The 15,015-nt window shown below is 37.1% G+C and overlaps 1 protein-coding gene across 7 annotated transcripts in view; it reads left to right on the top strand.

Moving 5' to 3' along the window:
- The window catches only part of SLC4A10 (solute carrier family 4 member 10), a 240,109-nt gene that overhangs the window by 153,561 nt on the left and 71,533 nt on the right, over positions 1-15,015 (top strand). For all 7 annotated transcript variants that reach the window (XM_059704268.1, XM_059704270.1, XM_059704266.1 and 4 more), the window contains 5 exons: positions 2,188-2,334; positions 9,892-9,992; positions 13,439-13,613; positions 14,196-14,329; positions 14,724-14,969. In XM_059704268.1, the coding sequence (XP_059560251.1) occupies positions 2,188-2,334; positions 9,892-9,992; positions 13,439-13,613; positions 14,196-14,329; positions 14,724-14,969 (803 nt within the window). The remainder of the gene's footprint in view (positions 1-2,187; positions 2,335-9,891; positions 9,993-13,438; positions 13,614-14,195; positions 14,330-14,723; positions 14,970-15,015) is intronic.

The raw sequence follows: 15,015 nt of genomic DNA, 5'->3' as shown, positions 1-15,015 counted from the left end.
CATGATCAAACTGTAAATTTCATGAGAGCAGTTACCATATGTCCATTTTAGTACCTTGATATTTTCAGGTGCTCAAATAAATATTTGTTGGCTGAGCTCTATTTGTGTTTTTCCTCTTTGTATTGGGAACTCCTGTCTTTCCTTTTTGTATCTTCAGACTTAGCATAGTGTCTGGCCCTCAGTCAGAGTTCCATAAGTTATTGTTGTTTTCTTTTAATTAAAATTTTATTTTTCAATTATAGTTTATATTCAGTATCATTTTGTATTAGTTTCAGGTGTTCAGTGGTTAGACAAACATATACAATTTGATTTATATGTAGAATCTGAAGGACAAAATAGAAACAGACTCAATAAGTTTTTTTAATAAATTAAAGACTGAATGTGTTAGTAATTTTAGCAATACCTTCTCTTGAGTCACTTCAGCAGTTTAGAACATCAAACCAGAAGCTAAAATAAATGGTCTAAAAATAGAATAGAATGTTTGAAAGTATAATTTTCCTGTAAATTTTGGGATGTTTGGTTACTGTAATATAAATTAGCATAAAGAATAATACTATAGTCCCAAATCTCAAATATTTGTTCCATTTCATATTATATAAAATGCAAAACAGTGTCAGAAATATTTATATTATGTTTAAGGTAAATTATTTTTTCACATTTATTTTACCCACTTATTATATTAAGTATACCATTCCTCTGTGTATTAGTTAGAAGAGATTAGGCATGCTGCAGGAATAACCAACTAAAATCTCTGTGGCTTAATACAACCAGGATTTATTTCTGTCATGCTGTGTGTCCATCACAAACTGGCAGAGTCTGCTGATTGTAGTCACTCAGGCCCATAGAAGCTGGAGCGCAACCTGTGTTTTCTCGGTCACTATGGCAGACAAAAGGCTATGTGTTAAATCACACACTGGTGTTCAAAACTTCCATTAGAAAGTGACATATATGCACCTAAATAGAACACCCTAATTCTAATATTGAAGAAGGCAAGGACTGCAATCCTGCTCTGTGTCTAGAAGACCTGAGGTATCTGTCAGTAGCCTAAATGATTACCACAGTGTGTGTGTTTGTGTGTGTGTGTGTGTGTGTGTGTGTGTGTGTGTGTAAATGTAGCTCATACTTTAAATGGAAATATACTTTGTGAACCGTACAGATATGGTATATATCAGAAAATCCTATTTTATAACCTTATTATTTAATAATTGTAACAAAATTAACCTTTTAAATTAGTTCATATATGCCAAGGTATAAATATTGCTAAAATTTTTAATATAGTCTATACATTTTCATCTCTATTTTTAAGCAAAGAAGTCTTTCAGAAAGTTTGATTTACCACATATAAATAACCTTTGCCAAGCTTGAATCATTAATTCCAGCTTAATTAGCTTCCTTCTGTGGGACTAAAAATATTAATACTGTTCTTCCCACCTCCTAAGTTCTTCTAGGCTAATAACCAAATTAACAGAGACTCATGAACAAGAGAGAATAAGATTTTACTATATGGGCATAGGGAATTCACAGAGGCATGAAAATTCCAAAGACAATGAGGCAACATTGGGTGTCTAAGACATTTTTTGGGGAGAGCAGGGAATTAGATTTCAGAAATGAAAATGGGCTATTGTCAGGTAGTTGAGGAATACTGAAACACACATGGCAAGAAAATCCTTGCTTGGCGACTCAAAAGCAAAGGGACACAGGGATATCTAGCTAATAGGCACCTGGCTAAAGCCTTCTTGTTCACCATACTTAATTCAAAATAGGCTAAGGTTGTATCCTAAGATCTTCTTCCTGAAGCAAGTTTCTCTCTCTGAATCTCTTGGGCAGGAAAGGGGGAAGAATAAAAGTTTCATTGAGTTATTTGTTTCTCAATAAATAGCTCAAAGTCAATGTCCCCCCAAAAGCAGCTTCAGGGTGGCAGAATTTTAGTCCCATCCCTTCCATCCTCCTTCCCCTTCCCTTTATACTAGCCTCCAGAAATTTTGACATTCATTCTAGCATTCTAAGAAAAATATATATCTGTGGGCCTAAATATATAAAACTAAATTATAATATTTTACATGAAAAACATTCATTTTTTCAAATTCTATAATCTCATATGAGGTAACTGGGAAATGAAAACACTGAACACATTAATATTTTATAATTTTTAAAATCTATAAATGGTATTTATTTTCCTTCTTATAGGTATTTCATGATGTTGCTTACAAAGCTAAAGATCGAAATGACTTGGTATCAGGAATTGATGAATTTCTGGATCAGGTTACTGTTCTCCCTCCTGGAGAATGGGATCCAAGCATTCGTATAGAACCTCCAAAAAATGTTCCTTCCCAGGTATGCATATTTGAAAATACTCTTAAAAATATTATCTTTTTTGTCTTTTAAATACATGTACCAAAATAGTATAACCTATCACAAGGATTGACATGATTTAAATTATAACCTCTGTGATATTGTGCTCTATAATAAGAAATATATATTTGGTATTCCTACTGTTTCTAGCACGGAGCTCCTAAAACCTTGAGAATTTCCTGTCATGAGAGCAACAAAAGTGTCTTTTGTTAGGTTGAGAGGGAGGGTTTTGGAACTCACTTAAAGATGGGGGCTGATTGCCAGCAATGCCAACCATGTGATTAGAGGGTTGGAACTTTCAGTTTCACCCTCCCACCTCCGGGGAGGGGAGAGGAGCTGGAGATTGAGTTCAGTCCCCAATGGCCAATGGTGAAATCAATCATGCTTCTGTAATGAAGCTTCCTCAAAACCCCAAAGTATGGGGTTCAGAGAGCTTCAATGCTGGTGAACACATGGCGATTGAGGAGAGTTGTGAACCTGAAGAGACCATGGACGCCTCTGGCCCTTTCCCCATACCTTACCCTTTGCATCTCTAACCTGGGCTGTTCTTGAGTTATACCCTTTTATAATAAACTGGTGGTCTAGTAAGTTAAGTGTTTCTCTGAGTTCTCGGTGATCCACTCTGTCAAATTAGTTGAAACACAAGGAGAGGGTCTTGGGAACCTGGGCTTGCAACTTGAATCTTTAGTAGGGGCTTGGGTGAGGGGGCAGCCTTGCAGGACTGAGTCCTCAACCTGTGGTATCTGATGCTATCTCTAGGGAGATAGTGTCAACATTGGGTTGAATTGTAGGACACCCAGCTGGTGTCTGGAGAATTGCTTGGTGGTGTTGGGAATCCCCACTTTCTTCCACATGGAATTGGCACCAGAACCTATTTAACTTTTAAGAAGTTAGAAAGTCTTCCATGATCGTATGCAACACACTTCACTGAGAAATTTGGTGTATTGATGATATACTGCTAAATCAAGCAGTCCCATATCCCTGGAAAGACTTAAGACCCATCTCAAAACATTATACTGGAGGAAAATTAAATTTTTAATAAAGATGTAAAATATGGCTTAAGAAAAAGTCTATTACTGCCTTTCTATATTCTGATGCATCACTTTGAAGTTAGCAAGTATTAAAAAAATTCAAAGGCATGACTTAGTTTTATTATATAGAAAATTTCCTATTACTGCTGATCATATTAATTGATAAACATTTTTAATTAAAATTCTTATGCTTATGTTATCTTGGTGTGGGTGTGTGACATAAAAATTGTAGAAATTCTGCCTATAAAATGTTAATGCCCATTTACTCATTATATGTATACTCGAGGCCCGGTGCATGAAAATTCATGCACTGGAGGGGGGTCCCTCAGCCCGGCCTGCCCCCTCTCACAGTCCGGGAGCCCTCAGGGGTGGTAGGCAACCCAGCAATCAGGGGAAGGCGATGCCCCATCACACCTCTGCTGCTGCCATTGCCGCAGCACAAGCCTCAGCCAGCCCTGGTTACCTGAGCCTCGGGCAGCCCTGGGCAGCCACCATCTGAGGCTTGCCTGTGCCTCGGGCCAGCCCTGGGTGGCTGGGGGCCTGAGAGGACTGGGGGGTCTCTGGAGGCAAGCATGCCTGCCACCCCAGTGGGGCTGAGGGAACTGGGCGCCACCATCTTTGAGGGTGAGACAGTCAATTAGCATATTCCCTCCTTATTGGCTGTGGGCACGGCCATCTTTGCAACAACATGAGGGTCAATTAGCATATTCCCTCTTTATTAGATAGGATAGTTCAGAAAAATAGAAACAAAGGCTGTTGCCATTATTTGGGGTCATTTTCTTAATGTAGGCATGCCTTTGTTGAGAGTGGTGACCAAATGTTTGTTAAGCCCACTCCTCTATTTTTACTGAATCTGCTGTCCCAGTTGTCATCTAGTCAGCCTTGTTTTGGGCTCTTGTCCCTGAGGAGTCCAGGCTGGTCTGACTTGACTATACTAGATGAAGTAACAGATGGTCAAATTGGCCCAATCCTGGACATAGAAGTTCTTTTGGTTAGCCAGAGATGTACAAGTGAGCAGGTATACCACTCAAACATGAGTGCTTAAAAAAGGCATCTTAATCCAACTCTCAATTCAAGGAAAATAAGAAGCTGACATCTGCCTCATTTCTGTATTTTCATTCTGAGTTATTTCATAACATTAAAGATAATTTTCTTTTCTTTTCTCAGCAATTATAATTTTGCCATCCTATAACTGCAGCCACGTATTTTCAGTTAGTCTGAAAATAAAAGAAGTGGCTTAAGGAGTAATTTTAAGGGTTATACACTGTCCTATTTTTGTACTTGTTTATGTCTTTGCCATTACAACAGTAGAAAAGGTGATATAATGTTTCCTGAAATACTAATCTTTTTAATTGATGTTATTTAGAAAATTTAGTGAAAATATAAATGCATTGAGACAGAGACTTTAAAAGTCACTTTTTGACACCAATTAGTTTTTCTTTTTTTCTCTCCTTTTCTTTATTGTGCCAAAATGTATATAGCAGAAAGTTTTACCATTTTTTAAATGTACAGCTCAAGTGGCATTAAGAATTTTCACATTGTTGTACAACTATCACCACTACCTGTCTCTAGAACTTTTTAAAAAACCTTTATTGTTGAAAGTATTATAATTTTTCTTTCTTTTAAAAATTGCCAGTTAGTTTTTCAAACATTAAAACTGAAATTAAGCATTTTTAAAAACACCTTGCCTTTGAGTAATGATATTATTAAGGCAAGTTGAAGCATGGGAGCTCTGTATTTTTAAAATTATTTTTATGAGGCGATCAGAATGTATTGGACTCTTGATATTTGGAGGAAGTAATAGAAAGAACCATTGAGTTAAGAATCAAGATGGTTCTGCTATTATTTATTTGTAGGATCATGAGCAGATACCCTAACCTCTCTGTACTGACATTCTATGTCAACATGTCTAATAGAACTTTCTGCAAGAATAGAAATTTTCTATATCTATGATATATAAGTCAAGCCACTATTGAGCAAGAAATGTGCCTACTGCAACTGAGGAACTGAATTTTAAACTTAAATTTACTTAAATTTAAATAGCCACATATTTTTAGTGGCTATCATTTTAGACAACACAGTTCTGTATAATGAATTTGAATTAGAGATAAGCTATATGCTTCTTTTTTTTAAAATATATTTTATTGATTTTTTACAGAGAGAAAGGGAGAGAGATAGAGAGTTAGAAACATCGATGAGAGAGAAACATCGATCAGCTGCCTCCTGCACATCCCCCACTGGGGATGTGCCCGCAACCCAGGTACATGCCCTTGACCGGAATCGAACCTGGGACCCCTCAGTCCGCAGGCCGACGCTCTATCCACTGAGCCAAACCGGTTTCGGCAAGCTATATGCTTCTTTACATTAGTATTTTTTAATGTATGTTGTAATTGAATAACATACTATGAAACTATGTTTTCTTTTATGAGATGAAACAAAATGAAGAACATTAAGTACACTGACTTCAGACTTGTTCAAATAATACTTCCCCCGTGAGATAATTTCCACGGTTGTTATTCTTTTGAAATGTATAAATAATGGAATTTTAGGTATTTTTTCCTTTCGGTTAAGAGAAGAATAACCAGTCACCTCAAGTGATAACCCTGAAAATATCATTAGAACTTGTATCAGTCATTATAATCACTCCCTTTTGTGTACCCTCAATTTCTTTGCTTTCCTGTCATGCCATTTACTTGCTTGTCAAAACTACAACCCTGTGTGAATTCAGCTCTTTAGTCTGTGTCTGCCTTGGTACAGGTGAGTGTGGCTGAAGGAAAACATGTAATTACTCTGACTGATCTCACATAATTCTTGACTACATACCTCAAGTGGGCCCTTAATGTTGCAAGTTCATAGTCCAATCATTCTCTCTAGATGACATTTCACACCTGTTTTCTCTCCTCAAACCATCATCACATCCTTTCTGACCTTCACTCTTAGATGTTGACTTGCTTTGTACTTTCCTGAGAAATATGAAATGATTAAAAGACAATTTCCACAGACTCTCACCACCCCAGCTATCCACCTACCAGCATCTGCACCCACATACTCTGCCTCCCATATCATACTATTGATGAATTATCCGAAGTCAGCCTCCTATCTGTGCACTACATCCCATCTCTTCACACACCTACTCAAAGACATATCTACCAATTCTCCTTTTTTCTTCCCTGTCTCATAATTTCTTTTGCTCTGTATTATCTATTAGCATACAACATAATTAATTTTCATATCTTAAAAAAAGAATTGTTAATATTGCTACCACTGCAACTAAATGCCACAGAAAAGTTCTCTGTACTACCTGCCTCCAATTCCTCTCCTCCAATTCTCTCTTAAACCTACTCATATAAGTCTTTTGCTTCCATCCCGTCAATAAAATTACATGAAGACTATCAAATATCTCTACAATGCAAAAGGTCATGGTCAACCTCAGTCTGCATGTTGTTTAGCCTATTAATCATCAGCATTTGGCAGAGCTGATAACTCTTTGAAATACTTTCTTTGTTTGGCTCCAAAACACCACACTCTTGATTTTCTTTGTACCTTACCACACTCTGGTTTTTACTCCTTCCCAGTCTTCTTTTCTGGTTTCTTCTCTTCTCTTTGATTTCTTTATGTTGAAGTGATGCAGGACTCAGTCCTTTGTCATAGCCTGTCCCCTATCTATACTCATTCTCTTGGTACTATCTTCCAATTTTATAGCTTTAAATCTTCTCCCAAATTTATATTTCACCTTGAACTTGAGAGTTCTTTATCCAAATGCCTATTGTGTGTCTCCTCCTGTGTGTCTTTTAGATATATAAAACTTAACATGTCCTAAGGTTTGAACTGAATTGTAGACTATCTTATTTCTGTACACATCTTTGTATTTCTATCAGAAAAGTCAATATAACGCTTCCTAAGGAAATAAGAAACTGATCTTCTCTTAAATTCTGTTCCATCAGCACCTTCCCATTTTGATAGGACTAGCTCTACATTTACAGTTGTTCAAGCCAAACATTTTACTATTTTTTTCTTATACCTGATTTCTAGTCTGCCAGAAAATGTTTTTGGCATTGCCTTCGACATCTATCCAGAATGAAACAATTTCCTGCTATTACAACTGCTACCACTGCATTTCAGGCTGCCATCATAATACTTTCGGATTACTAAAATAGCCTCCTAACTGGTCTGGTTTCTACCCTTGGCCCCTAGAATTTGTTCTCAACATAGTAGCCAGCGTGACTCCAAGTTAGATCATACTACTCCTTTCCTCAAAGCCCTGCACAAGTTCCTCATTTCACGGAGAATAAAAGCCAAATACTTAAAATGGTTTATTAAACCTACACAATCTGTCCTCCCTTTACCTCTCAGGAGTCATCCCCTACCACTTTCTTCCTTGCTTACTCCTCTCCAACTCCATTAGCCTGCTTGCACCTCATTCTTTAAACCCCATAGCCACTCCGCTGCCTTAAGACTTTCCCACTGGCTTTTCTTTCTGTGTGAATATCCCCCAGTTATTGTCATGGATAACTCCCTGACTCCCTCAAGTTTTCTTAGATGACACTTTTTCACAGATCCTGCCTGACCACGGTATTTATATTTGCTTCTCCCTCCTTCTAAACGCTCACCCTGTACCTCAACGCCCCCTACTCTGCTCTAAATTTTCACTTTTCCCTAGCTTTTAATCCATCAATACATGGTAGAATTAATTTATTTGTTTATTGTTTGCCTTCCCTATTAGAATGTAAGCTCCGCAGGCCTGATTTGTGCACTGGTTGAATAGTGGTGGGGCCTAGTACCTGACACAAATTGACTCTCAATAAGAATTTATTGTTTGAATTAATAAATTGTATAATTCGAGTAGTCAAATATCTGCTCAACAATTGATTTGTTTTAAAACATCAAAATATGTGTGTTTCTGAACAAAAATATTTTCTGTATTATTTCTCAGAATATTCATTGATATTATTCATATACACTTCTCTTTTGAAACACAATCCCTGCCCCCCCCCCTTACTACAAAGGAACACTTCTTGAGGGAAGGGCTCTTTAGACTGGCAAATATTCTTCATAGTTTATCATTGCCTTATTGGTGTATAGCCTTTTCCATTGTAAAACAATGAGTTAACTTATCTAGTAAAGGATAATTCCACAGAAGACTGAATAATATCACTTGCTTTCTGAGACTATGGAAGCTAAAAAATGTTTTCCTAGGTGGTTGAGGGTCACTTTTTTTAAAAAAAATTGATTTTAGAAGGAGATAGGAGAAAGAGAGAGAGAGAGAGAGAGAGAGAGAGAGAGAGAGAGAGAGAGAAATCAATTCATTGTTCCATTTATCTATGCATCCATTGGTTGATTCTTGCGTGTGCCCTGACTGGCGCTCTAACCTGCAGCCTTGGCACATCAGGAAGATACTCCAACCAACTGAGTCATTTGGCCAGGGCTCAGGGTTACTCTTAAAGCCCTTGACTAATGTATGCTAATTATTTACCAGTAAAGACATTTCCTTTATTAGTTGACAGGAATCCTTTATCTTTTCACTTCAGTTCATTGTATCTATTCATGTTAGCGAGAAATTGTAAAAATATTAAACAACAAACTTTCCTATATTTTGTGCATTTCAGAACCTATTTTTCTCATGTTTTAACCTTGTACTATTTTATCTAAATATCCATTGTACATCAGATCCTTCGATAATTCACTTCACACTAAACATGAAGAACATGTTTACATGATTTTGGAATGGCAGTCATGTAAACATTTTAATTAAACCACTTAGCATATTTTTTACAATTCTTTAGGCACTTTTGAATATATTGGTGTGCTCTAAAATCACCAATAGATAGGATTTTTATGATTTTCAAAAATCTCTGTCACTGACCAAAGTAGGTGGAATAGACCTATGGGACAATAGCACTTGGATAAACCTCAGTTAATTTGTCATTGGCTCAATAGTCTTGGATCTCTACATGAGTAAGAAAGGACCATATAATAAATCATTCTTAGAATAGGAAGATAGCCAGAATCAAAGAGGAAAATACAGTTTAAAAATAGCTAATGATAATAGTTAATGCTTATTGAACAGTTGAACTATGCCAGGCATACTAACACCATATTAACGCCACCTCATCCCAACCTACCCTGGCCCTGGTCTCTCTGTCCCTTTCTCTAACCTCAGAGCTTTATCTCGACCTGACATTATAGGTTAATTATTTGTCTTCACTAACAGAATGCTTTTTCTCGCTCACCTTTGCATCTCTAGTATCCATAACCATAAATGACACTCACTAGGTACTCAATAACTATTACATGAAAGAATGAATAAATGCCCCAAACCCACTTAATTCTCATGGGCACATTCATGGGTGTAAAGCTTTAGGAAACTAGATAACTTGCTGGAGGTCCTGCAGCTAATAAGTAATGACGTCTGGGTCTTAGCTATTCTGCATATTGTCTCAAGGGGAACATGTTGGTTTTGGTATTTATAACCAGCACCTGATATTTAAAAAACAAACACTTCCAACAGGAGAAGAGGAAGACTCCTGCTGTACCAAACGGAACAGCAGCTCATGGGGAAGCAGAGCCCCACGGAGGACATAGTGGCCCCGAACTCCAGCGAACAGGAAGGTTAGTGAGAAGCGCCTGGGTGGGACTCCGAAGACCAAATGATACACCGTTCTTGCGTGTTAGGGACTGCTGCTCTGAGATCTCATTTTTAAAAATACTTTGCGAATTCTTGGGGGGGGGAGTGGTAAAAATGCCAATTAATTTTATTTTTCTGTAGTTACCAATGATTGCCATTACTATTAAGTCAGAACAGTGTTTGCATCATTCCATTTTAACTTACCCAGTCTTTCATTTTGCTGTGTATAAAATGCATTCACAGATTCTTAGAATGAATAAGAAAACTGTCAGTTGCCCCTTCCAAAACAACCCGTTGAAAGCTTCAAGTTTAAGATAGAAATAAAAATAAACACCAAGAGCACAGTCTTGTAGACTCTATCTCATTACATGCAAGTAGGATGTATATAATAGCATTTTTTACTTTTACAGTCGTAATTTGAAAGAGCTATATGATTTATTTTTCTAATCACACATTTTTGACGAGATGAAAGCTTCAATTTATTTCTTAAAATGGTTCTTTATGGTTTTTTGACAGCTTGTCTGTCTCCAAGCAATGTGTGAGCAGAAAATCAGAAACCCTTGGGTGGGTCTCTCTTCAGAGAATATGTGCACACAGCCTCCATTATAATTGAAGGCCATTGCAAAGGCTTTGCAGGGTTGGTGCTCCCTTCCCCTCAAGGCCATTTCCTGAACGGCTTTCACTGTGTTTTCTAAGCTGACTTTCCAGTTTCTAAAACTCTGTGCATTGTAATTCTCCTCTGTTCTTTCCCTTGATCTCTGTTTGTCTCTGAGGAAATGTCCTTTAATGTCTTCCTCAGGCTCCATACCTAATTTGAGATGGTTCAAACAATTTCTTCCTTTTCCCTTTCTTTACTAGAAGCATTGTTACTCCTCCTGTTTGCTTTCATGTTTTCAAATGCTGCCTTTTTATTTTTGGTGGTTATATTTCTCTCTCTCTCAGGTATAATGTGCCACAAAGCTTAGACTTTTTTCAAAGTTCACTTTTCCTTACTGCTTCCTAAATCCTCCCAGGTCACCCATATCCGGTGTCTTCGCTTCTCCAGAGTTCTTCCCCAGATTCTGTTGCTGACATGGCTTGAAGTTTCCATTACTCATCTGCTCGCCTGGAGTTGCTGGTGTCCATCTGGGCTGCTCTTGCACTGTTCTCTGTAATGACCTCCCACTTCTGGATTTAGATTTTTGCTGCTAAAAGCACATTTATTACACAGTAATATAAGAGCTATGTAGACTAATGTATGCTCTAATAAGTACAATGGTCTAATAGAAAGTACTATCAAGCCTATAAATATTAACTATTAATATTTCATAACCACCTCAAATTCTTTTTGAGGGTTAGGTGGGATATAAATTATAAATAAATGAATAGACTAATAAATTAAATCTACTTTGAATTGTGACTTTGACAAGTTAACAGATTATTCAGAAATGACTCCCCCCAAAATAAAAATAATATGTATTTGTTTTACAAAACACAGGTAGAGGAACTTAAAATGATTTTTTTGTGTGTGAATTTCACAGGTTCTCTGCAAGAGTTTCTGAGTTTCAAATGTCCTTTTTATTTTCAATTTAAAATTTACTCTCTCAACGTCTCCTATTTCATATCCCTTTAATGGAAGTAATCACTGGGAAAACATAGTGATTCTATCACTCACATAATAGTGATAAAGTTACTAATATGTTACTATTGGGTCAGATCAAGGAAATTAAAAATAATACTCAAAATTTTCAGTTATACTGAAGATGTACATTTTTAAAGGCAGAGTAACTTTATTTCTCAAGGGCACAGTCATTTTTGAGGTTATTATTAGATTGCAAATTAATATTTCTATTTAGAAAATAAATAATACGAGTTTAAGATTTTCCCATAATTTAAATGTATTCAGCATACTGGCAGTATATTGCAATGTAATAGGTATTTTTTTAACCTTCATGTAGGAACTTAACCATAGTCTTATTAATTTTATTTATTTTTATTTTTTTTAAGTATGTTTTATTGATTTTTTACAGAGAAGAAGAGAGAGGGATAGAGAGTTAGAAACATCGATGAGATAGAAACATTGATCAGCTGCCTCCTGCATGCTCCCCACTGGGAATGTGCCCGCAACTAAGGTGCATGCCCTTTACTGGAATCGAACCTGGGAACCTTCAGTCCGCAGGCCGATGCTCTATCCACTGAGCCAAACCGGTTAGGGCAGTCTTATTAATTTTAATATGGTATCTTTATTCCATGGAGCACAAAGAAATTTCAGTAGTCAAGTGTTAAGTCTACATGTGATTACTAAATGTTCAAAAAATGAGACTATCTGCTCATAGTATTCTAATTCCTAATAGATCAAAAACATTTAGTCTTCAAATTTTAGGCAGCATATCACAATTTAATACTGTTTCCCCTCACCCTCCAAGGCTCTTTCAAGTGTTCAGTTTGGCTTTGAATATATTTAAAAAATGAATTTATACCAAGTAAGGTTATTATTGTCTTGTGAGTGATAGAAATTGGAATATATTTAGGCAATAATGGGTTCAACTTTATGGTTATAAGGTCCTCCTCCTAGTTGCCTTTGCCTAACATTGAAAACGACTGTGGAAGCTATCTGTCTTATTCAAAGGCCATTTAGATGCCTGCCTGGAACAACATCTGGGGAAGGTGTTATGTGTGTTTGGCAGAGAGAGTAGCTAACTAGTTTACCCTCCCTCTGGCATTTTCTGCTAGCTAAACAAAATGAAAACAATCAAAAAATACTGCCAACAATTGCAAGTAGCAGCCCTGAGATAAGAGTAGGTTTATGTAGAACTGGCACAGAAATTTTGGAGTAATTCTAAATCTCATTATTTGAAATTGAACTGATGAGCAACTCTGACCTTGTTTGAGAGAACCTGTTTCTTTTTGTTTATTTATTGACTGCTGATATAATATTGGCTAGGCATTGGGGAAACAGTGGTGCAAAGCCATCCCTGTAGATCAGCGGTTCTCAACCTGTGGGTCGCGACCCCTTTGGGGGTCGAACGACCCTTTCACAGGGGTCGCCTAAGACCATCAGAAAACACATATATAATTACATATCGTTTTTGTGATTAATCACTCTGCTTTAATTATGTTCAATTTGTAACCATGAAAATACATCCTGCATATCAGATATTTACATTACGATTCATAACAGTAGAAAAATTACAGCTATGAAGTAGCAACGAAAATAATGTTATGGTTGGGGGTCACCACAACATGAGGAACTCTATTAAAGGGTCGTGGCATTAGGAAGGTTGAGAACCACTGCTGTAGATCATGATAATGCAATGTAGCAGGTTCATGTTGGGTCTCATCTCAGCTGATGGAAAACCTATACTGGGACCTGGCAGCAAAGCTAATGGCATTTTGCTTTGTATGTCTTTTATATTTGGATTTCACTGTTGTGTCTCCCCCCCTGTCTTAGGATTTTTGGGGGCCTTATTTTAGATATCAAAAGAAAAGCTCCATACTTCTGGAGTGACTTCAGAGATGCTTTCAGCCTGCAGTGCTTAGCATCTTTTCTGTTTCTCTACTGCGCGTGTATGTCTCCTGTCATCACATTTGGAGGGCTGCTGGGAGAAGCCACTGAAGGTCGTATAGTACGTATTATGCTTTTCTCTGAACTTTCAAATTAATCCATTTTTAAGCTTCCCAGTTAGATAAGTGAGCGTTTAATTTTGGATTCGTTTTTTGAGGAGATATATGATGTTTGGTCTGGCAGATAACTTCATATGAATTTCCTGGATGGTGGTGGAACTGGTAATCTGGGAGTGGGAAGATCTCAAAACAGTTACTTCTGAGTCTTACACAAGCTTCTGATCTCATCTCTGGCCTCCATCCTAGGCTAGTTTTAGGCTGTGATTCTTCCCTCACAAGAGATCCATTACCATGTATATAAGCCATGCTTCTGTCCATTCACATATCACAAAGTATGTAAACTTTTAGTGAGCAAAAGAAAAGCAAGGTAAGGAAGGTGGAGAAGACACATCCCTATTCACTACCATTTATTTTTGGCCGACTGCCTGCATCGTTTTTTATTCTCCTATCCACTTCTTGCCCCAGGTTGCTAAGATTTCATTGAAAAGGAAAAATACTATGCCCTTGTATTTTAAACATTTCTCCACAGTTATAGTGGGTACCTGTATAGCTTAGTTAATGAAATAATTTATATCTCTACACAGAGTGCAATTGAATCTCTCTTTGGGGCATCTATGACTGGGATAGCCTACTCTCTCTTCGGTGGACAGCCTCTTACCATATTAGGCAGTACAGGACCAGTGTTGGTGTTTGAAAAGATTTTATTTAAATTTTGCAAGTAAGTGTTATATATATGTTTGGCTCTTAGCCCCTTTCTATTTCTCTACTGTATGTATTCTTCTCCCAACATCACATTTGAGGTCTGCTGGGAGAGGTGGAAGTGGCTGATTTGATTCAGTGTGCCATTTTTGCCTCTCCATGAAAATAAAGGAAAACAAAAAGAACGGTGTATAATGTTTTGTGATGTTTGTAAAAAATTATATTTAGTTTTCAACCCTGAGAGCCCCTATTAGTTTTATCCTCTTAGTGTTCCCTTTAGACAGTCATGAGTTTGAATACTCATGGGATGTGAAGTTATTTACTTCCACTTCATGAGTTGGCCTTATTTCCATCTGTTTAAAATGGTGGCAGGCTGTAAAGTGACCTTTCTGCTATTCCTTGTCTCCTCCTAGAGAATATGAGCTGTCATACCTCTCTCTCAGAGCCAGTATTGGACTTTGGACTGCAACACTATGCATCATACTTGTGGCCACTGATGCAAGCTCCCTTGTTTGCTATATCACCCGGTTTACTGAAGAAGCTTTTGCTTCTCTTATTTGCATCATTTTCATTTATGAAGCCCTAGAGAAGTTGTTTGAACTCAGTGAAGCATATCCAATCAACATGCATAATGATTTGGAACTGCTAACACAATACTCGTAAGTACTATTTCCCCTGTTGGCTGTGAGACTTGCCTCTTAACAA

Source organism: Myotis daubentonii, chromosome 7 (assembly GCF_963259705.1).
Source record: "Myotis daubentonii chromosome 7, mMyoDau2.1, whole genome shotgun sequence".
Classification (NCBI taxonomy): domain Eukaryota; kingdom Metazoa; phylum Chordata; class Mammalia; order Chiroptera; family Vespertilionidae; genus Myotis; species Myotis daubentonii.
Note: the sequence above shows the minus strand (reverse complement) of the source record. Positions and strands in the feature narration are given on the sequence as shown.